The 23,962-nt window shown below is 36.9% G+C and overlaps 1 protein-coding gene across 2 annotated transcripts in view; it reads right to left on the reverse strand.

The window, feature by feature from the left end:
- Positions 1–23,962, reverse strand: part of ZFYVE9 (zinc finger FYVE-type containing 9) — a 192,798-nt gene that overhangs the window by 24,974 nt on the left and 143,862 nt on the right. For both annotated transcript variants that reach the window (XM_035018558.1, XM_035018557.1), the window contains 3 exons: positions 15,829–16,053; positions 14,199–14,281; positions 5,911–6,015 (listed from right to left, as the gene is read on the reverse strand). In XM_035018558.1, the coding sequence (XP_034874449.1) occupies positions 5,911–6,015; positions 14,199–14,281; positions 15,829–16,053 (413 nt within the window). The remainder of the gene's footprint in view (positions 1–5,910; positions 6,016–14,198; positions 14,282–15,828; positions 16,054–23,962) is intronic.

Raw genomic sequence — 23,962 nt, forward strand, 5'->3', positions numbered from 1 at the left:
TCATTTAATTTTTTTTTTAAGATTTTATTTATTTATTCATAAGAGACAGAGAGAGAGACAGAGGGAGAAGCAGGCTCCCCACTGAGCCGGGAGCCTGATGGGGTAGGGTACTCGATCCCAGGACCCTAGGATCATGACCTGAGCCAAAGGCAGACGCTTAACCATGTGAGCCACCCAGATGCCCATGTTCATTTAATTTTTAAGTCTTTTCTCTTTGTGTCTCATTTTGGATACTTTCTATTGCTATGTTTTTAAATTTACTAATTCCTTCTTCAGCAGTGTCTAATCTACCATTAATTTCATCCAGCATATTTTTCATTTCATTGTCATTTTCATTTCTTGAAGTCTGATTTGGGTCTTTTTGATATTTTCCATGTCTGTCCTTAACATGCTTGTGCCTTGATCGTATTAAAAGCCTTTCTCTTAAGCTTGATAGGTAGGATCAGGGCAGCCTGAACTTATGGATAACTTGGCTCAGTAGGAATAATCTGCCCCTAGTTCACTCTAGTTGGTAAGAATACAAACTATGCCTGGCCCTGTGGGAATTGTTTTATATGTATCCTTCCAGTGCTTTTCTCACATACATACACTGATTAGTAGTCAGCTGAAGATACAGTGGGAACCTCCTATATATCTCCATAGTTCTTTTATTTCGAGTAATCTGGTTTGCAAATTCTAGCCATCATGACCTCCCTACATTCTCAACTCTCTCTTCAACCCAGGGAGACCTTTAGGTTCAGTATGGGTTTCCCTTACCTGCACGATGGCCTGGAAACACCAGACAGTAAAGTAGGGCAATCACAGAGCTCAACTTCTCTGTCCCACTGCCCTTTTTCTTTTCTTTTCTTTTTTTTTTTAAAGATTTTTTTTATTTATTTGACAGAGAGAGACATAGCGAGAGAGGGAACACAAGCAGGGGGAGTGGGAGAGGGAGAAGCAGGCTTCCCCGCAGAGCAAGGAGCCCGATGCGGGGCTCGATCCCAGGACCCCGGGATCATGACCTGAGCCAAAGGCAGACGCTTAACGACTGAGCCACCCAGGCGCCCCTCTTTCTTTTTTTAACTTATTTTTTTTGAAGTTTAGCTATTTAAAGTGGACCTGTGTGTGAATGTGCCAGAACTGCTATAACAATGTATCACAAAGTGGATGTGGCTTAAACAACAGAAATTTATCGTCTCACAGTTCTGGAGGCTGTAAGTCCAAAATCAAGATGTTGGCAGAACTGGTTCCATCTGAGGGCTATAAAAGAAGGATTTGTTCTGGGCTTCTCTCCTTGACTTGTAGGTGGTCATCTTCTCCTTATGTCTCTCTACATCATCTTCCCTTTGTGAGTGTCTGGGTCCAAATTTCCCCTTCTTATAAGGACATCAGTTATACTGGATTAGGGCTCATTCTAATGGCTTCATTTTAATTTGATTACCTCTGTAAGGCCCTAAAGTTAGCCCTAAAGTCATACTGATAACTGTTAAAATGATGTCTATAAAAATCAGTTTAGTATAGTGGCTAGGAGTAAGGACATTGGAATCAGACTGCCTGGGTTTGATTATGGCTTCACCACCTGCTAGTTCTATGCCTTAATACCCTCACCTATTAAAAGGAATTGAACATACTAATCTCACATAGATAGTGTAAAAATATATAGTTCCTGCTACATAGTATACCTTCAATAAATGTTATAACTAAACACATGTTAGTTAATACAATGATCAAAATAATCTCATCATTGTAACATGAGTAGGGTTACCTAAACCAACAGAGAGCTTGAGTGGCCTTGATGAAGGAGATCAGAGAATTTATATACAAAGACTACTTCACTTATTAAATTTTCTATGCTGTCAGGAGTACTGTCTTCTAGCTTTCTAAGCTTAAAATCTTTCCTTAGTGGCCTCCTCTCTCCACAGTTTACATACAGCTGCCAAAACTCAGGTTTCTAAAGCTCCCTTTGATTAAGTCACTTCTCTGCTTTAGAACCTATACAATCTATTTACAGATTATCATATTAAACTCTAGATTCCTTTGCCTGATTTCTGAAGGCCTTTGAAAACCCAGCAGTCTCTTTGTACAACTTTACTGTCTACTTGAGCCTCTTCTTCACTGGGCAGGTTGTTGTCTTCTATCTTCCTTTCAAAACATGTCCATTCCTGGTGCTTTCCTGCCTTTTTTTCCTGCAGGCCATCTATCACCCTTTTCACTTGTTATTTTCCACCCTTCTCTTTCTAGTGCCTAAACATCATTCACTGTCCATTTCAAATCTTTTATTAATTTACACTTTAAGACATTTACATGAACATTTACAAACCTGTCCTACATGGAACATGCTGCTCTGGCTGTTAGGATTCAGGATCAACAGGAAATAAAGGAACATTCCTGACTGCTCCATTTACTAGAGCTCTCCTTTCTCTAAACTTTTAGTAAACTTACATAAGTTTCAGCACTTGTTTTCACATTGTTTTATCTATACTAGTTCTGTTTCATGTCTTCATTCAATAGATATTTCTCGTGCAATTACTCTTAACTAGGCCGTCTGCTAATGATACAGTGGTAAACAAGACAGACATAGTTCCTCATTGAAATAAGTCTGAAGAAGGAATTACAAATATAATGAGCATTACACACACAGTATGTGTAGAATTCTAGAGATGTTTATAACAGGGAGAGTCACCCCAGTTGTGAGATAACTAAAAGCTTATCTATCATCTAAGCTGACACCTGAAAAATGAGTGAGAGGCAGGTAATGAACAGGGAAAGTGTGCATCAATAAGGAAACAGCTTGTGCAAAGGCTTAGAGCAAAAGAGAACACAGTCTAGAAAATAAGGAAGACTATGGGTACCAATAAAGAAAAGTAAATAAAAGGAAAAATGGAATATTATCATGAGTAAATAATATATAAGAAATTACTTTTTTTCAACTACAAGGTGACGAATTATTACCAATACAATTCAGATGTCCAAGACTGAGAGAGAAACACTGAACTGAATTGAAATAAACAAACATAAAATATGAGTTGAAATAAAAATTGAGTTAGAAGGGAAGTCATTCTGCTAAATCAAATAAGAAAAATAAGTAATATATAGTTGGTAAATTTTATTGAAAATGAAATGCAATAAACAAGAAGAAATACAGTTACTGTTTTTGAAAAAAGATATCTGAACCTGCACAACCATAAACCTAGGAGGCAGATAAAGACAGGTAATATGAATGGCAGTTGTTGTCATAAATGTCCTAGGTCAGTACTGAAATAACTATGGAGGCCTCATAGCTCTTTACAGATATACTTTTATAAACAGATCCAATTCCCAAGCACCATCTTGCAAACACCAAGGATAGCAATGTTTATTACCTGCTTGAAGAGGACATCTGATTATCTTACTTCTGGACAATAAGCTCCCAGAAGGCAAGCATCATGTTCTTAACTCATCTTTGTATTTCATATCACAGAATATACTTAATAAATGTTTGTGAAATAAAAAATGAAAGTTCAAATTTGAGAAATAAATGTGTTTTTTTATTATGTTAATCCCCATACATTACATCATTAGTTTTAGATGAAGTGTTCCATGATTCATTGTTTGTGCATAACACCCAGTGCTCCATGCAGAATGTGCCCTCCTCAATACCCACCACCAGGCTAACCCATCCTCCCACCCCTCTCCCCTCTAGAACCCTGTTTGTTTTTCAGAGTCCATCGTCTCTCATGGTTCGTCTACCCTTCCGATTTCCCCCCCTTCATTCTTCCCCTCCCGCTACCTTCTTCTTCTTCTTTTTTTTCTTAACATATATTGCATTATTTGTTTCAGAGGTACAGATCTGAGATTCAACAGTCTTGCACAATTCACAGTGCTTACCAGAGCACATACCCTCCCCAGTGTCTATCACCCAGTCACCCCATCCCTCCCACCCCACCCCCCTAAATGTGTTTTCAAAGCATATCTCTTTTAAGATTATTTAGGGCACAAATTATACAAAAAATCAGTTCATTTTAAAGATTTGGCACTACCTAGCCTAGTCTATTACTATTTGATATTCCAAGGTAGGACTATCTAATAGATAAGAACTGCTAATTGTATCACAAAAAAATAAAGCACACATTCTAGCTACTATTTTCTACAGTCCTGAAAAAAGCCATTGCATTGAAGGCCATGGGTAAAAGCTTTCTTCACATAGGTCATTCTCATAAAATTCATTCTCCTGAGTTTATAAATCCAGAAGACATTTACGTGATTCTAAGTGAAAGTATAAAATGTTTGAGTGTACAAATAAATGATGAATAAGTGGCTGAATGAAGGGGAAAAAAAGAAAGGAGGAAAAAAATGAAAAAAAGAGAGGGAAGGAGGCAATTCACTTTATACCAAGAAATAGTGGAAGGAGAAATTGGGGACTTACCATCCTTCTAATAAAATAACAAATTTTGGGATGCCTGGGTGGCTCAGTCAGTTAAGCATCTGCGTTCGGCTCAGGTCATGATCCCAGGGTCCTGAGATGGAGTCCCACATTGGGCTCCTTGCTCAGTGGGGAGCCTTCTTCTCCCTCTCCCTCTGCCTGCCACTCCCCCTGGTTGTGTGCATGTGCAAACACGCATGCTTGTGCTCTCTCTCTCAAATAAATTAAATCTTTAAAGATAATAAAATAACAAATTTTAACCATTATTATATCAAACTAAGTTTCAAAATAACATTTTTCTTTTAAACCATATGATTATTGTTGGACATTTTACAACTAATTTTAAGAAACTTTTGAATTTAAGAAAGACTTTTTTCTTGCCATTTGCAACGACATGGATGGAACTAGAGGGTGTTATAGTAAGCGAAATAAATCAATCAGAGAAAGACTATTATATGATCTCACTGATACATGGAATTTAAGAAACAAAACAGGATCATAGGGGAAGAGAGGGAAAAAATAAAGCAAGACTAAATCAGAGAGGGAGACAAACAATAAGAGATTTTTAATCTTAGGAAATAAACTGAGGGTTGCTGGAGGGGAGGGGGTTAGGGGGGATCAGGTAACTGGGAGATGGACATTAAGGCAAGCACATGATGTAATGAGCAATGGGTATTATATAAGACTGATGAATCACTGAACTCTACTTCTGAAACTAATAATACATTATATGTTAATTGAATTTAAATTTTAAAAAAAGAAAAAAGAATTACTGACCTTCCACTAAATCTGCATTTTAATAGGTTCAAAACCTGCAACTAAAGCCACTCTGATCAACTAAAGAATCTTAAGCAGCCACCGAAGAGAAATGCAGAAAGCTGAGAATTCCCAGGACAAAATGGGTGGAGGACTTTAGCTCCAAATTCCTTGCTTCTAACAACATTTTTTTTTTTAACAATAAAGTATTTTTATGAAAAAAAAAAAAAAAGACTTCACATAGCACATAGGCAAAGAGCACTGTTTACATAATTCTGTAATGTGTGTATAGAATGCAAAATTTCATTATAGTTATAAAATACAGCTTAATCCAAAATGCAACCATTTATTTGCTTTTGAAACCTTACTTAAAATTCATTTCAGGAGTTAATGCTTAAATGTTAAGTATTGTCAAAAATAATATATACTTACAAGAAGAGGGAAAAATGAAAAGATCCCACCACTAATGTTACAGATACACAGTTAATTTTATACCTTAATCGAAATGCAAATATATCACTGATTTTCATGGTATCAAAAGCACAATCAATGACACAACTAATTACTAAATAAATCACAAACCTAACATCTTGATTTTCTGTCATGAAATTCCTCATCACTGATCTAAGTCATACAGTATTATGAACTGATTTCACTGTCAATTAAAAAATGAAATTTGTATATATATAATATATATTTATATATAATCATGTATTTTTCATTTTTACTTGTGTATTTAACAATGAAAAGTATGCCTTCGTGGTAAATCTTACCTCATTGTATCTGTTGCTGGGAATTTTGATACTGGTTTTCCGAACTTCCATATCAATCACCAAACCTTGAACTACTGGCAATGTATACTGGTAATTTCTGAAGTCCTGGGAAAAAGCAGATTGAAGTGGAATAAAGAATTCATAAATGGCAGGATTTGATTTATAGTCATAAAAGCAGCACAAATGGAAAGAATGTAAAAATTAAAACATCTCATTAATTTAAATAATAAGGAAATGTATAATGAAAACCCTAATGTGTATATTCTACCTCTCTAATTAGACTGTAAATTCTCATAAGGAAGTAGACCTAACAGTCTCATATACACCTTAAATACAATATTAAACAAATATTTGAATGCTTATTAACTCTGCTTTATCACCACTTAACATTTTCTGTATTTGTTAACTGTCTCCTCCTCTAAAGTAAGCTCCAAAGAGGATAGGGACTACCCTACTAAAGAGGGTAGGTACCCTCACTTGTTTCCTTCTTGTTATATCCCAAATGCCTGGAACAGCCTAGGCACTCAATGAATATTTGTAGGGTAAAACATATACACATGCACACACCACATCCAGTGTTGCTGAAGCAAAGTGAGCAAGAGTGGTAGGAGTTCTGGTCAAAGTGACAGCACAAAGCTAGATTTCACAGAGTTTTGTAGGCCACCCTAAGGACCTTTGCCTTTACTGTGAGAAGGTTTTGACCTACTTTAACAGATCTCTCTGACTTCTCTGTAAAGAATAGCCAGAAAGGGAACAAGGATAGAAGAAAGGAGATCAGATAAACATATAAAAATAATTCAGGCAAGAGACAGTGATAACTTGGACCAAAGTGTTAACAGTTCAAAAGGTGGTGAGAAGTTATCAGATTCTAGATATATTTTGAAGAGGTAACTGATAATATCTGTCACTGGATTGAATGTGGAAAAAAAGAGAATCAAAGATAATTCTGAATTATATGGACTGGTCAATTATAAGACTGTATTGCCATTTACTGAGAGGCAGAACATGATGGGAGGGGAAAGTGGCAAGTCAGAAGTCTGCAGAAGAACCAAGAAAGAAAGGTGTCCTAGGAGCTAAGAAAAGAAAATGTACAGATACTGGTAAGCTGTTGGATGGAACGGTGTGAAAACTGTCTTCTGACTACTTCTATTAACTCAGGGAAATTGGGGCTGAGTCATCAGCTGAAAGTGAGAAAAGGAGAAGAGGCACTGGAAATTTGAGAAAACATGAGAATAGGAATGTGTTATGGACCAGGAAACATTGCCAGGTAAGTCTGAGAGCCTCTTTAATGGTACTGGTCATGAATCTAAAGTGAGACCAGTCTTCATCCACATTCAGGCCTGGATAAAGCTATCAATGAAGGAAGAAGTAGATCCATACAGGTATGGTCAATTGACCTTTTTTTTTTTTTTTTAAAGATTTTATTTATTTATTTTAGAGAGAGAAAGAGTGTGAGCGGGGGGAGAATCTCTGCATGGAGCCCCATGAGAGGCTTGATCTTAGGACCCTGAGATCATGACCTGAGCTGAAACCAAGAGTCAGTTGTGGGACGCCTGGGTGGCTCAGTCCGTTAAGTGTCTGCCTTCGGCTCAGGTCATGATCCCAGGGTTCTGGGATCAAGCCCTGCATCGGGCTCTCTGCTCAGTGGAGAGCCTGCTTCTCCCTCTGCCTGCTGCTTCCCCTGCTTGTGTATGCTCTCTCTCTCTCTTTCTCTCTGATAAATAAATAAAATCTTAAAAAAAAAAAAATAGTCAGTTGCTTTGACTGAGCCACCCAGGTGCCCCAACTGACTTTTTTTTTTTTTAAAGATTTTATTTATTTATGTGAGAGAGAGAGAGCATGAGAGGGGGGCGGGTCAGAGGGAGAAGCAGACTCCCTGCTGAGCAGGGAGCCCGATGTGGGACTCGATCCCGGGACTCCAGGATCATGACCTGAGCCGAAGGCAGTCGCTTAACCAACTGAGCCACCCAGACGCCCCCAACTGACTTTTGATAAGGATGTAAAGGCAAGTAAATAAAGAAAGGATAGTCTTTTCTTTTTTCTTTCTTTCTTTTTTTTTTTTTTTTTTTATTTGACAGAGAGAGAGATAGCGAGAGCAGGAACACAAGCAGGGGGAGTGGGAGAGGGAGAAGCAGACTTCCTGCCGAGCAGGGAGCCTGATGTGGGACTCGATCTCAGGACCCTGGGATCATGACCTGAGCTGAAGGCAGATGCTTAACGACTGAGCCACCCAGGCGCCCGAAAGGATAGTCTTTTCAACAAATGGTACTGAAACAATTGGACATACAAATGGAAAAAAAAAAAAAAAAGAGCTTCTAACAATGCCTCACAATCATCAACAAAAATTAACTAAAAATGGACCATACACCTAAATATAAAACATAAAAATATAACTATAAGCCTTCTACAAAGAAACATGGGAGAAAATATTTATGATGTCATTCTAGTCAATAAGTTCTTAGATATCATATAAAAAGCATGCTCCATAAAAACATTAAGAAATTGAACATTAGGTGTACCTGGGTGGCTCAGTCGGTTAAGCGTCTGCCTTTGGCTCAGGTCATGATCCTGGGGTCCTGGGATGGAGCCCAGAGTCAGGCTCCTTGCTCAGCGGGGAGCCTGCTTCTCTCTCTCCCCCTGCCCTTCCCCCCTGCTTTTGCACTCTCTCTCTCCCTCTCCAATAAATAAATTAAATCTTTAAAAAGAAAATTGAACTATAACAAAGTTAAAAACTTTTGTTCTGTGAAAGACACTATTAAGAGAATAAAAAAATAAACCATAGGCTGGGAGAAAATATAACAAGTGATACAAATCTGGACTTATATTCAGAATACATGAAAAACTCTCAAAACTCAACAACAAAAGATATTTTTTAAATGGGCAAAAATCCGAAGATTCGCTAAAGAAGATATAAAGAGGGCAAATTAGCACATGAAAAAAAAATGCTCTGAATCATTCATCATAAAAAGCATACAAATTAAAATCACAAAAATTAAGACCACTAAACTCCTACTGGAATGGCAAAAATTAAAAACAAAAAAAGAGAAAGAACAAGTGCTGGCAAAAAAAAAAGAAAAAAGAATTCTTGTATATTCCTTGTGAATGCAAACTACTAGAGGCATGTTGGAAGAGTTTCACAGTTCTTTGTAACACTAAATGTACAATATGGCTCAACTATCCTATTCCAGCTATTTACCCAAGAGAAAGGAAAACTAATGTTCACTCAAAATTTCATACATGAATGTTTACAGCAGCTTTATTCATAGTTACCAAAAATGAGAAACAACCCACAGATCCATCAACAGGTAAATGGATAAACTGTGGTTCATACATACAACTGAACACTACAAAGCAATAAAGATGAATGGACTATTGATATTGAATATGCCACCCCAAAATAGGTCTCCGTTAATCACTCTTTGGCCAGTCTAATTTATAGGGCCTCAGCCAAAGAACCAAAGCTAAGTAGAGGAAAAAGATTATTTCCTCCCCAACAACATACCTAACAACACAGATGAATTTCAAATGCATTATGGTAAGTAAAAGCCAGACTGAAAAGGCTATGTACTGTATAATTCCAATTATAGGACAGTCTAGAAAAGCTAAAACTATAGGGACAGAGGATCAATGGGGTGCACTAGCAAATTTTCTGGAGTGACAGAACTGTTCTATATCTTAATTGCAACAGTGGTGGTAACATAATTCTTTACCTTTGTCAAAACTCTTAGAAGTATACTCCACAAAAGGTGAATTTTACTGTATATAAATAAAAATGAATTTTTTTAAGAAAGGTAAATTTAACTAGGGTTTACATTTTGCTGGCCAACACAACAGAGGGTGAGAAAGAGAGAAACTAGAATTATGTAAAAAAAAAAAAAAAGTGATTTTAATGATGAAACCATGGAATCTTAAGATAGGGAGAGAGAAAAGCAAGGGGAGTGAGAGACAATGGAAAAGTGTTAGAATCAATATGATTGTAGGTCCTAGTTAGCTAGAGACAGAGAAGGGGGTTAAGGGGTTTAAAATAAGTTTCCTCCAAATGTGCCACTTTGAACTGAAGGCAATTGAGACTCAAGAGAAACTTTTGCCCTTGTCTAAACTACCTAGAAGAATCTAAATTGAGGGGCTTTCTCAGAATTAGAGTTATTACCAGAGATAAATTCTATCTGAGTGACCCATCTGTATGGTAGGGCAAACATCTAATTATCAAACATGTGCTCTTATTCTTATTACCTTGTGAACTGCCCTCCTCCCTTTGGGAGCCCCAGGTCCCTATCCCATTCCTTAGCTCAAGATGGCATATATAATTCATTTTACCTTTCTGTCTTTGAACCCCTCATGTATGTGAGGTTCTCATATATACAAAATTAAATTTAATTTCCTCCTGTTAATCTGTTTCATGTCAATTTAATTCTTAGACCAGCTGGAAGTATCTTTGAAAGATAGAGAAAAAAATTTCCTCCCTAACAGTGGTGATAGAGAGCAAGACACTTCCGTAGATAACCCACTAAAAGTTTGTATAAGTGAACTGATATAGGCCATAAAACTAGATTACTAGTTTTTGCTTGTTTATGCTACTAGATTACAGGATAAATACTAGTTTATGCTACTAGATTATAGGATAAATATCTCCTTTTCATTCTAAAGCAGATTATAATCAGTAAGAAAAATTACCTTGTCAAAGGTATAACAAGGCACATGATATCAGGGGGGCTGGAGACTGAGTTCAATCACATGGCCAATGACTCAATCAATCATGCCTAGGTAAGGAATCTCCAATAAAAAGTCAGGACACAAAAGTTCAGGTGCTTACTCTGTGCATGTTATATATCAATGTATCAGCAGGGTGACATGTCCCAGAGGACACAGAAGCTTCTTTGGTGTGGGATCCTCTCAGACCTTGTACTATGTGTCTCTTCTTTTGACTGGCCCTGATTTGTATTTCCTTTACTATAATAAAACTGTAATCACAAGTATAGTATACTTTGCTGAGTTCCGTGAATCATTCCAGGGAATTATCAAAACTGAGAGGGCAGTGGGAATGCTAACATTTGTATCCAGTTAGTCAGAAGTATGGGTAGCCTGGGAACCCCTAAACTTGAAGCTGGTTTCTGAAGTAACAACAGTCTTGTAGGGGCGCCTGGGTGGCTCAGTTGGTTAAGCGACTGCCTTTGGCTCAGGTCATGATCCTGGAGTCCCGGGATTGAGTCCCGCATCGGGCTCCCTGCTCGGCAGGGAGTCTGCTTCTCCCTCTGGCCCTCCTCCCTCTCATGCTCTCTGTCTCTCATTCTCTCTCTCTCAAATAAATAAATAAAATCTTAAAAAAAAAAAAAAAAAACAGGCTTGTAAAGAAATGTGCCTTTAGGGGTGCCTGGGTGGCTCAGTCCTTAAGCGTCTGCCTTCGGCTCAGGTCATGATCCCAGAGTCCTGGGATCGAGCCCCGCGTCAGGCTCCCTGCTCTGTGGGAAGCCTGCTTTTCCCTTTCCCATTCCCCCTGCTTGTGTTCCCTCTCTTGCTGTCTCTCTGTCAAATAAATAAATAAAATCTTAAAAAAAAAAAAAAGAAAAGAAAAGAAAAGAAATGTGCCTTTAATCTGTGAAGTTTGGCCTAATTCCAAATAGGGCCAGAGTCATTACAAGTACTCAGAAGGGTCTTGCCTTAGTGGTGGAGAATAATTAGTACTATAGTAAACAAGACTTTGGTTCCACCTTACAAATCTTAAAAGCAAGACTTGAAAGGACCAAACTATTTCTAGGTAAATTAACTGCCTTACTTGTAACAGAACTCAAGAATATTTATAGGAGGGGTGTCTGGGTGGCTCAATCATTAAGTGTCTGCCTTTGGCTCAGGTCATGATCCCAGGGTCCTGGGATTGAGCCCCGCATCAGGCTCCCTGCTCTGCAGGAAGCCTGCTTCTCCCTCCCCCACTCCCCCTGCTTGTGTTCCCTCTCTTGCTGTGTCTGTCAAATAAATAAAAATCTTAAAAAAAAAAAAGAATATTTATAGGAATACAAAAATATCCAGCATCCAGAAAGGAAAAAATCATATTTGGCATCCAATAAAAAATTTAAAAATACCAAGCATGCTTGAAGCAGGAAAATACAACTCAAAGTAAGGGGGTAGTTAATCAATGGAAACTGAACTAGAACTGATAGAGATGTTAGAATTACCTAACAAGGACATTCTAATAGTTACTATGATCATATTCCAGATGTTCAAAAAATTAAGTACAGGCATACAGGATCTAGAAAAAGACTTAAGTCAAACTTCTAGAGATGAAAATTATAACGAGATCACACCCCCCCCAAAAAAGATGGAACTGGCAGCTTTAACAATACAAAATAAAAGATTACTGAACTTGAAGACAACAATAGAAAACATCCAAAATGAAATACAAAGAGGAAAAAAAAGACTGAAAAAGAAAAAAAAAAAAGGAGCATTAGTGAGCTGTGAAACAATTTCAAGCACCTAATATGTCTGTAACATTAGATTCCCTAAAGGAGAGGAAGAGGTAGATAGAAAATGTTATTTGATGAAAATTATAAAAATCACAAAACTAAGAAGCTCAACAAACCCAAGCATAAGAAACACACACAAAAAAACCATATAAAGGCACATAATCATATCACTCAAAACCGGTGATAAAAAGAAACACCTTAAAGCAAACAAAGAAGGAAAAAGCATTATGTAGAGAGGAACAAAGAGGGAAAATAGACTCCTCGTCGGAAACAATGCAAACCAGAAGAGAGTAGAGCGATTATTATTCATCTTTAAAATACTCAAAGAATAAAACTGCCAACCTAGAATTCTACATCCAGCAAAAATATCTTTCAAATATGAAGGTAAAATAAACATGTTGTTAGAAATAAAAATGCCAAATAAGTTTCTCACCAGAAGACCCAAAGGACAAGAAATGTTATAGGAAATCTTTCAGGCAGAAGGAAAATGACACCAGATGGAAATATAGATTTACACAAAGGAATGAATATCACTGAAAATGTCAACAACATAGGTAAAGCTACAAGAGCTTTTCTTATTATTTAAATCTCATTAAAACATAACAAACTAGGGACGCTTGGGTGGCTCAGTCGTTAAGCTTCTGCCTTCAGCTCAGGTCATGATCCCAGGGTCCTGGAATCGAGTCTCACATCGGGCTCCCTGCTCCACGGGGAGCCTGCTTCTGCTTCTCCCTCTGCCTCTGTCTCTGTCTCTCTCTCTGTCTCTCATGAATAAATAAATAAAATCTTAAAAAAAAACAAAACATAAACGATAACAGCAACTGCATGACAGAATGAGGAAATAAATCTATTCCCCAAAAAGCAACTAAAAAACTGGGTAATCAGTTTTTAAAAAACAATCATTACGATGCTCTGGAATTAGACCAAAGGCATACAACACACTGAGATGTGTTTATTCATGAAAGCTACTGAACTTCAAGCAAGCACAGTAGAGCTGAGTCTGTGATCTTGCTTGGGGCTGCACCCTAGCCCTCTCGGGTAGTTCAAGGTAGTTTGTGAAAACAATAAGCTCTGCTACTTGAAGGATCTTACCTGATTTGGAGTGGTATAAGCTACAGTGGTAATTTCAGTGGCTAGTGAAAATGGAGGGCCAGCAGCTCAGTTAGCTTGAGGTTGTTAGCCTGTTTGGGGTAAGTAACAAGCAGGCAAACTAGCCAGATATTTAACAAAGGTTCTGGGAGGTGAGAAGGCCATAGTGAGCTTCATAAACTCTCCAAATACCCAGGACTGAAGTTAGTCTGTGCACATGTACAGCAAAGACCTTAGTAGGCCCAAGTCAACCAACATCCTTAATCAACAGAGTCAGAGCCTGTGCATGTGAATAGGTTGAATCCCAACCTATACACAAATCCAACAGAAAAGAATGAATACCTTACTCGCTTGAAGTATTTGAATAAATCTCTGAGCAATCCTGGGCTAAACAATAAGCTATACAGACAAAGGGGACACTGTTACGACGGCACGCTTAAAATAAAAACAAGACAGAATGCTAGGTGCTTTAATTACACATTACCTCTAGTCCTTACAATAATCCTGCAAGGTCACTTAGATAGTAAGTGTATAATGAAGGGCTGAAATCCTGTACTATTTCCACTCCAAAGCTCCATATACTTTCCAAAGAATATGTATGTTGTTCTTTTCCTACAGCATAAAATCTCCACCTGCCTGAAGCAGCAGGGGTATGGATACTAACAAAAAAATGAAATCCCTCTCTTCCTTCTCCTGTACAAACCCCAGTAAGAGAGAAGAAAATAAAAATCTCCAACTTACTGCAAGAAGATTCATGATGGTGTGCCCCGTCTCTCCAAACAATGGCTTCCGAAATCTGACACTGAAGAGTGGGCAGGGATAAACTATGGAAATGAGAAGTAATGAGACTAAGTTTAACAGCTTAATATTTTGGTAAAAGGGAAACATCATGGTTCATAAAATTTTCAAAATATAACTGTAATAGCTGTTTTAGATCATATGAAATTTAGAGGTCAAAAGTGTTTAGCATGGTAGCATCAAAGACAAATTCTGAGCCTTCTACAAACCATACCAGAGTAAGCCTTTTGATGCAGCTGTCTTAAAAATGAACTACAAAGTCTCAGGAAGCACTCTTCTTCAAACTGGATTAATATGATCCGGGAAACAAATCTCTCCTAATTCTTCTGTGTTTACTCTTATACACCTCCCAACCAGGATCCTCCTTAGAATAGCCAAACATGAGGCGGCCTATTCCCTGGCTTACTCCTTGAACTTTATGGGATGAATTGCCTGTACAAGACAGGAAGATATGTTATGTTGTTTCCTCTGCATACAATCCTTCCCTTTCCCTACTTCATTTAGCTGATTCATATGTCTCTTTCACAATTCAGTCGAGAAGCAAATTGGTCCAATGTTTCTTATCCAACTCCTTCATTCTTGGTGAAGTTGGAGTCCATCTTGGAACTCCAAAAGAACTTTGTTAACTTTGAACATGTGTTTTAACACAATATAGTACTGTAATCATAATTTCTGTATTTCAAAGGTTACTAAGCCTGTAACCATGTCTTAGCTATTTCTGAATTCCCAGGATTTGTTACAAATGGTAGGCCTTTATTAAATTCTTACTGAATGAACGAATAAGTGAAAGAATGAAGCTGACTTGGTGAAAACATATACTATTTTATGGTTCATAAAATAGTTTTTCATTATTTCATTTGATCCTCTTAACAATCTTACATATTGTAAAAGGCAAGTATTATTTTTTCCAGTTCAGAAGAAACTGATTGAATGACTTGCCCAAAGGTAGAGAACTAGGAAGTCATAGAGTTAAGAACCTTGCTCAAATGGTCCGATTCCTAGACCATGGCAATTCTGATCAGGTGAAAATATAGTTTAAAATAAAGCTTGCATTTAAGGCTTATTGTCTTAAAAAAACAACAAAAACAAAAACAAAACTCACAACTTAGTTGTACTGCTTCCACCATGGGCAAGGAAGCTCTTCTATTGCTCACTTTACCAACTCCAAGTGATCTCGACACCACTAGTTTCCACTATCTGTTATGTTATGTAAGATATAATTTGTCATAACTATTTTCCAACAAAATAGCAAAAAAATGTTCACTACAGATACTGTAAAAAGTTACTTGTTAAATTCCAATACATTTTTTCTGAAGATGAACTTTTATTTATCAATGAACTATAAAACCAGTAAGTTTACAAGGTACTAAATAATCACTAACTTCCTGAGATTTTTAGTCCTTAACATTAAAGCTAAAATAAGTAAAGACAATGGCCAAATTTAGCTTAGCTATTTCAAAAGACTTCTGCTGGATTATATCACTGCAGGGGGAAGGGGTCTGAATATCTCAGGCCTTTATTTAGCCATCACATCTTGGTCATATAGCATAGAAGAAGCTATTTTACTACTTACGTCGATATTCAGCTCCAAGTCTCAACATTAGTCGGATGGGAAACACTTTAGCCCAAGGAGTTTCCCATTTCTGGATGAGAATCCCAAACAAGTAAGGTGGGGTTGGGAGTACTAGGTCTTGCAGTGACTGGTAGGTAGACGTCACATATAAGAATCCACCATGTTCTTTACTGCCAAGGAAACTCTGACTGAAGAAGGAATGTCCCAAGTTGCCCACAACATTTCCTAAAACAAAAGTTCATTAATTATTCTCTATCAATAAATCAATCATATTCTTAGTAATCATTATACTTAACATTGGGCCAGACACAACCGAACACTAATTCCCAAACTTTCACTATGAAAGACATGTTTATGAAGTTGTTTTTTTTAAAGATTTTATTTATTTATTTATTTATTTATTTGACAGAGAGAGAGAGAGAGAGAGAGACAGCGTGAGAGGGAACACAAGCAGGGGGAGTGGGAGAGGGAGAAGCAGGCTTCTGGCCGAGCAGGGAGCCTGATGCGGGGCTCGATCCCAGGACCTTGGGATCATGACCTGAGCTGAAGGCAGTTGCTTAACCAACTGAGCCACCCAGGCGCCTGAAGTTGTTTTTTTTAAATAAAGGTATTTATTAAATGAAAATTTGTTTTCCAATTTTATCAGGGCCTCTGGTGAGCATGAAATAGCTTGTATTATTACACTGTAGAAGTCTATCTAGTTAAAAGCCAAAAATATTGATGCCTTCCTTAGATTGGACAGCTCTACTGTATGAATTACTTTAGAGGTCTCAGGGTAAGAATTACTGCCTCAAAAATCATGAAAAAATGTTACTACTAGGTACCTGCTCTCGCAGAGCTTACAGTCTCATTGGGTGAATAAAGTCAACTCATGAACATAATGAATTAAGACAATAAGTACAGTTATATATGAGACATTGAGGTTAGAAAATTTACAGAGAAGGTAGTATCATAGGATTTATGTTTGTAGTTGTGGGTGAGACAAATATGAAACATAACATAGGGTTTATTTAAATTCATATTAGTTTTTTTCTTTTAGCTGCAAAAGCTCTTGACTAAGCACTTTCTAATTCAAAAATTTTTAAATGAAACAGTGACACATCAGCCTTTCATTAAGACATTTTCCTCAGTTTAGAATTACAAAAGAAGAGGAGCTGTCCCATAATGGTAGATAGGTTCCCTAGACGTGTATAAGCTTCTTCCGATATTTCTCAAAGAAATAACAGCAAATGCAGAAATCCTCATCAGCAAACTTAATGCTTACTTTCCTGGAAAACTAGTCTGTTCACAGAACAGCTCAATGATGGGTCACAGATTCTTTGAGTGAAGTAGGAAGCTATGTTGATAGTAGGGTCCACAAGTGAAGTGAACAATTCCCCACAAAACTCAGAGAAGCTCTGTGGCTGAGAGCCACGTTCACCTGAACATTATCATCTGCCAAATACATTTGGGGCAGTCCTCTTGACTCAGGATTAATCAAATCTGGCTACACATCTGAACTGCTGGGCCAGATCTATAAAAACAACAACAAAAAAATCCCCATATCCAGGAAGCAGTATGGTATTTTGGGGGAAAAAAAAAATCACAGATTGTAGTCACAGAGGTATGGGTTTGAATACTAGTTCAATCACTATTATGTGATTTGGGGGCAAGTTATTTGACTTCTGCGAGCTTCAATATCTGTGTAAAATGGGGGAAATTATAAATTTCAGACCTGTTGTGAAGAATAAATGTGAATTTATGCAAAATGCCTAAGAGCACATGGCACACAATGTGTTCTCAAAAACTTGCAACTATTATTGTTATAATTTACATATACACATAATGATCAGCCAAATATTATAGGATTTTCTTTGCTTTATCAAAGATTTTAGAGTAAGGTTTGTATAAATTTTCATCTTTTAACCTGGGGGAGGAGACGAATGGGAGGTAAAAGAGATGAAAGATATTTTTTCCATCCATAATGGAGATTATACAGTATCATTCCTCTAAAGTTCTAATGAGAGCATAATGTTTATGGGTTTTTTTTTTAAAGATTTTATTTATTTATTTGACAAAGAGCACAAGCAGGGGGAGAGGCAGGCAGAGGGAGAAGCAGGCTCCCAGGTGAGCAAGGAGCCCGATGCAGGACCAATCCCAGGACCGTGGGATCATGACCTGAGCCGAAAGCAGACGCTCAACCGACAGAGCCACCCAAGCGCCCCAATGTTTATGTTTCATAAGATTGCCCTAGTGCATACAACTCAAAGGTGAAAATGATGTTAGCTTGGTACTCAAGGCAATCATTCCTTATCCCTTTGGGGATTTCCCTATTAGAGACCGGATTATGTATGGATAATCTATTACTGGTTATTTTTCCACAGATAGTACCCTTTTGCTTCTACCATGTAACATCCTCCTCCTCCCTGTCTCAATCACACTCAGATTCCACACTACGCCCCTTTATATTATAAAATTTAGGTTATCCTGTAAGCATCTACTTTCTTTAAAAAAGTTTTTTTAAGGTAAATCTCTATAAATTCTAGTGAGTGATTTAGTATAGACTGTTATGTACGATCTCATCTACAAACAAGTAGCATTCCACAGGTGTAGATACTGGCAAAAATAAAACACTTAGTATGAAAATTTGACAAAGACAAGCTTTCACTGAAAACTTAATCTGGGGCTCTTGAACTCATAAAGTCTGCTATATATTTGTTTATACAGGTACTTCTTTATGGGAACATTCGATACAATCCACTATATACAATCCACTGAATTAATCCTATATGCCCCAAGACCACTATAGAATCCATATAAATAAAATAGATACTGATTCTTGCTTCTGAGCTTAAATGACCTGGCAAGTATGTCAAAGGTTTTATATCAATAGCTACAAAGCAATTTTACATGACCTTGATCAGATAATCAGATCAGTGTCACTAGGTTAACAGAGCAGGTATCATTTCCCTGAACTTTGGGATTGTTATTTTACAGGTGGAGAAATTGAGGGTTAGGAGTAGAGGTGAAGTGACTCCAAAAGACACAAAGTAAAATAAGCAGCAAAATAAGATCTAGAAAGCAGATCTTTCAATCTCCTAGTCTTTACATATATCATACTGTCTTTAAAATATATACATATATATAATAATTTGCAATTTTCCATCTTAAATTTGGAATTTTAACTTTGTTCTTCAAAGCGCTTATAGCCATCCTTAAATTCAATTCAAATACAACTTAAGGGGCGCCTGGGTGGCTCAGTCATTGGGCATCTGCCTTCGGCTCAGGTCGTGATCCTGGCATCCTGGGATTGAGCCCCACGTTGGGCTCCCCGCTCCGCGGGAGGCCTGCTTCTCCCTCTCCCACTCCCCCTGCTTGTGTTCCCTCTCTTGCTGTGTCTCTGTCAAATAAATAAATAAAATCTTAAAAAAAAAAAAAACCAAATACAACTTAATATCTATGCAACAGCTTCCTTTCGTTTCAAATGTTTATCCTCACAACTAACTCAAATGGAACAATTTCCAAACAAATGTTCAAGAAATATTAATATTCATGAATATTAACATATAACTAAACCTCAAACTATCAAAAGAATTTAGATAGTCACTTGGTGTTCTTTATAATACAGTAAACTGCAGTTAAGCATGAGTACTTCATAAAAGGTCATTTCCTCAGTTTAGAGCATCTGTGAGATTTACCATGTAACTTCAAAAAGTTCAAGAGGCAGTTTACAGCTTTTTTAAAACATGGGATTTAGAGAAGATACAGCTGAATTCAAATCTGGGTTCAGCCACTAATCAACTATGTGTTTGATCTTTGGCAAGTTACTTAGGCCCTTGGTGCCTCTCAGTTTCCTCATATGTAAAATGGGGACAAGAACAGTATGAATCACAAGAGTTATAGTGGAGAAGAAATGAAATAGTGCACATAAAACAATGAATACAGCCTAGCATGTAGTGAGAGCTCAATAAATACTAGAGGGGCAACTGGGTGGTGCAGTCCATTAAGCATCTGACTCTAGGTTTCGGCTCAGGTCATGATCTCAGGGTTGTGAGATTAAGCCCCACATCAAGCTCCACGCTTAGCAGGGAGTCTGCTTAAGACTCTCCTTCTCCCTTTGCCCCACCCTGAGCATGCACACTCGCGGCTCTCAAATAAATCTTTTAAAATAAATAAATATAGATATTAGTCTCAAATCACCTCTTCATAAATAATTCCATATTACTTTTTCATTGGTTGAAAAATTACTTTGCAAAGCAGCAATACCATGGCTCCTTTGCTCATAGAAAGATACAAAATAAATTTAATTTACCAAAAAGATTCACAATTAATTGTAAAAAGAGACTAAAAATCCAAACCATGATGTAACATCTTTAACTGGAAAAGCAATGCAAGATAATTACTGATGACGATGAAAACACCAATGAAGTTCCTCCTTCCCTGGAAACACACTGGCTAGGAAACATTTTCTTTTATTTTACAGATAAAAGAGTGACTTGCTTCAGAAATACTAAAGATTATAAGCAGTGTAATTTTTATGGCCATGAGAAATAATAGCAAGCCACTAAAATCTGAATCAATTACTGGACATTGATCAATCATGCATTTACCACATGATATATACTGTTAGATACTAGTCCAAAAAAGAGATAGAGATACACATATTAGTAAAATATTTTCTAAGATGCACAAAACTTGACAGACTCCCAGTCATTCCACAAATATTTATTGGATACCTATCATTTTTTAAGAAATGTCTTACCAATTATTTATATTCTTTGAGAGACTACTATTTTAAAATCTCTTTTTTCCCCCCTCCTCTAATCCACCTACAATTTTTCTTCTAAATGCTTGGGGGGATAGAAAATTGGCAAGAGATGGTGGTTTAAAAATATCTAAATACATATTTTCCTAAGTTAATAGTGATTATGCACCTATATTCTTAGACTGAGATAAACCTCCACATTAAAAAATAAAAAATCAAACTCCATTGTATTTGAGGCCTATAATTTTATTAGTGACATTATAAAATTAAGAAAAATAAAATTAAAAATGATCAGTTTATTAATAACATACACACTAGTAATATAGTACCTTAAAATTTACTTTGCCTTTTGAAAAATCTATATAAGAAATTTAAATTAACCAAAAGTCCATCTGGGTTAACCCAGGTGACCACAATTTAAAGATACAAAATAAGGTAGGGTAGGTGACAAATAGAAATAGTTAAAAAAATTTATTTTCAAAGATATGAAATTATAGAAACTTCCCAAGTAATCTGCATGAGTGACCCATGGTATTTCTTTCTCAAGGACCAGAGACACTGGGGCCTCTCAGAAACACTCTCAGGTTGACCTCAATAGAATTTACTCTTATTTCCAAGTCCCAATGGGAACAAGAAGTCAGGAATAATAAGCACAGCATTTTTATTAATACAAGTGTTCTCTCAGGACTCCTTTCCTCCAGGTACTTTTCCACAAAATAACAAACAAAATACCTCCTAGTGACATCGTATCAATTTATTGATTCCTTCAATCCACAGGTTCTTTTTATTAAGCTTCTCCAATGTGCCAGACTATTTGTTCTAAAGGCTGGTATACTGAGTTGAGCCAAATAAATAAATCTTGCCCTCACAGAGTTATATTCTAAAGGAGGAAGACAAATTAACAACATCAGTTAGTAAAGTTAGTGATAAATGTTTTGAAGAAAATAAAACAAGGAAGGTAACTGGTGGGAAAAGGGGACAGAATACTTCTTTAGCTAAGAGGGTCAGGGGAAAATCCTTTGAGGCAGAAATATTTGAGAACAGACCTGAATGAAGAGAAGATACCAACTAGTTAAGATCTGCAAAGAATAGTATTCCAGGTCTAGGAACAGTAAATACAAAAGCCAAGAGTTAGAAATGAGTTTGATGGGTTCAACGGTCACAAAGATGATCAATGTAGCTAAAGCAAACTAAGGAGTAGTAAGAGATAAGGTCAAGAGATCTTTAGGGACTAAATCATATAGGACCTTATTGGCCAAAGGCATTTGGAGTTTATTCCAATTGTAGTAGGAAGCCTCCAGAAGGTTTAAAGCAGCTTCAATTGGGCCTTTATACCCATCACTATGCTACACAAATATGCTCTCAATTCACAAGAATTAGATTTAGGATGCCCAAAGAACAGCTGAAAAAAGATTAACATGTCTGCAAACATAAAGTTGCAAATGATTGAAAGGGAACTAAAAGCATTTTTCAAAGATAAAAATGATTTCACTTGCAAGGTTAATATTTACATTCTGTGTTTATAATTTTAATTGTCTTCTTGCCTTGTTCCAAAGTTAAATCTAAAAGCTGAAAATTAGTAACAGTGTAAACCTTGTTATGCTCACGTAACTATCAACCAATTCACATTAAATTCCTCTTAAATTAATGAGTTTTTTGGAGAGATTGTACCCTAGGATCCAGCACAAAAAGCAAAGAAAAATTACCCAAAACAACAGTTCAGAGATCAAGACTGACTTCAGAGGTTCCAACATGTAAAAGGAGTTCCAAAAGAAGACAATGTTGGGAATGAAAGAGAAGTAATATTCAAAGAGATAACAACAAAGAATTTTCCAAATTGAAGAAGGGAAATGTGTTTTCAGATCAAAAGTACACTTTTGGCACTAGGCAGCAAAAATAAAACTAAATCCCCATATATGTACACATATAGATCAATGGAATTATAGAGAAAGAGACCTATACACACTATAAAAACTAATATTCAAAAACATTACCAAGGTAATTCAATGACAAAGGATAGTTTTTTTTTAACAAATTGTGCTGAACAACTGGATATCCATAAGCAAAAAAGAAAAAAAAAAAAAGAACTTTTGAGCCTTACCTCTGTAGGGGCCAAGGGCAGGCTGCCCCTCAGATGGGCCACTTTGGCATGAAGATTATTTTGAGTTAAAAAGCTATTAAAATCCAGCAGATTCAGGAAAAGCTCTTTACCTCCTACACAACTGCCTATAAAAAATTTAAATAAAGGACCTCGTCTGGGAAGAGAGCTATCTATAATATAACTACATTATACTATGAACTAAGTATGGCAGGCATGGAGGAACCTACCCAGGCCTGTCTATGTCACATTGTTTCTGGGTGGCCCAGAAAACATTTGAAACATTTACTCTTTTTCATCTTCCTGTGAATTGTATTACTTCCCTCTGAAGTCACAGACCCCTACCACCGCCTTCTCCTTAATTCAGAATGACATATATACCTCACCTTGCCTGTCTTTGGAATTTCCATGTCTGTACGGATCCCCTATATGTATGAATTAAATTTGATTTTCTCCTGTTAATCTGTCTCCTGTCAAGTTGACTTTTAGGCCAGCTAGAAGAACCGTGAAGAGAACAGGAAATTCTTACTTCCCAACACCTCACTCCCTGTGCAAATATTAACTCAAAATGAATTTAGATCTATATGTAAGAGCTACAACTATAAAACTTCCAGACAAAAAATACAGGAGAAAATTTTTGTGACTTTGGGTTAAGGTAAAGATTTCTTAGGAAACTAAAGTATAAACTATAAAAGAAAAACTGATAAACTGGATTTCATCAAAATTTAAAACTTATACTCTTTGAAAGACAGTCAAGAAAATGAAAAGACAAGCCATGCACTGGACTATAATTTGTCAAATGCACTATCCAATAAAGGACTTGTATCCAAAATTTATAAAGTACTAAAAACTCATTAAGAAAACTCAATTTTTAAATGGGCAAAAGAAGAGCTACAGATGGTAAGTAAGCATATGAAACGATGCTCAATATCATTAATCATTAGGGAAATGCAAATTAAAATTACAATAAGATGCTACAACAAACTCATTAGAAAAACAAAACAAAAAAAAAAATTTAAGCTCTGGGGAGCAAGATGGCGGAGGAGTAGGAGACCTGGATTTCGTCTCCTCTCAGGAATTCAGCTGGATAGGGGTCAAACCATTCCGAACACCTACGAACTCAAAAGGAGATCGAAGAAAAGAAGAGCAACAACTCTCTGAACAGAAAAGCGACTACTTTCTGGAAGGTAGGACGTGCGGAGAAGTGAATCCGAGGCAATATTCGGGAAGATAGACGGCGGGGGAGGGGCCTCCGTCGGCCGCTTCTGGCAAGTGATAGCGCCACGGAGCAT

The sequence above is a fragment of the Mirounga leonina genome, unplaced genomic scaffold, assembly GCF_011800145.1.
Source record: "Mirounga leonina isolate KUSES-001 unplaced genomic scaffold, KU_Mleo_1.0 Mir_173, whole genome shotgun sequence".
Classification (NCBI taxonomy): Eukaryota; Metazoa; Chordata; class Mammalia; order Carnivora; family Phocidae; genus Mirounga; species Mirounga leonina.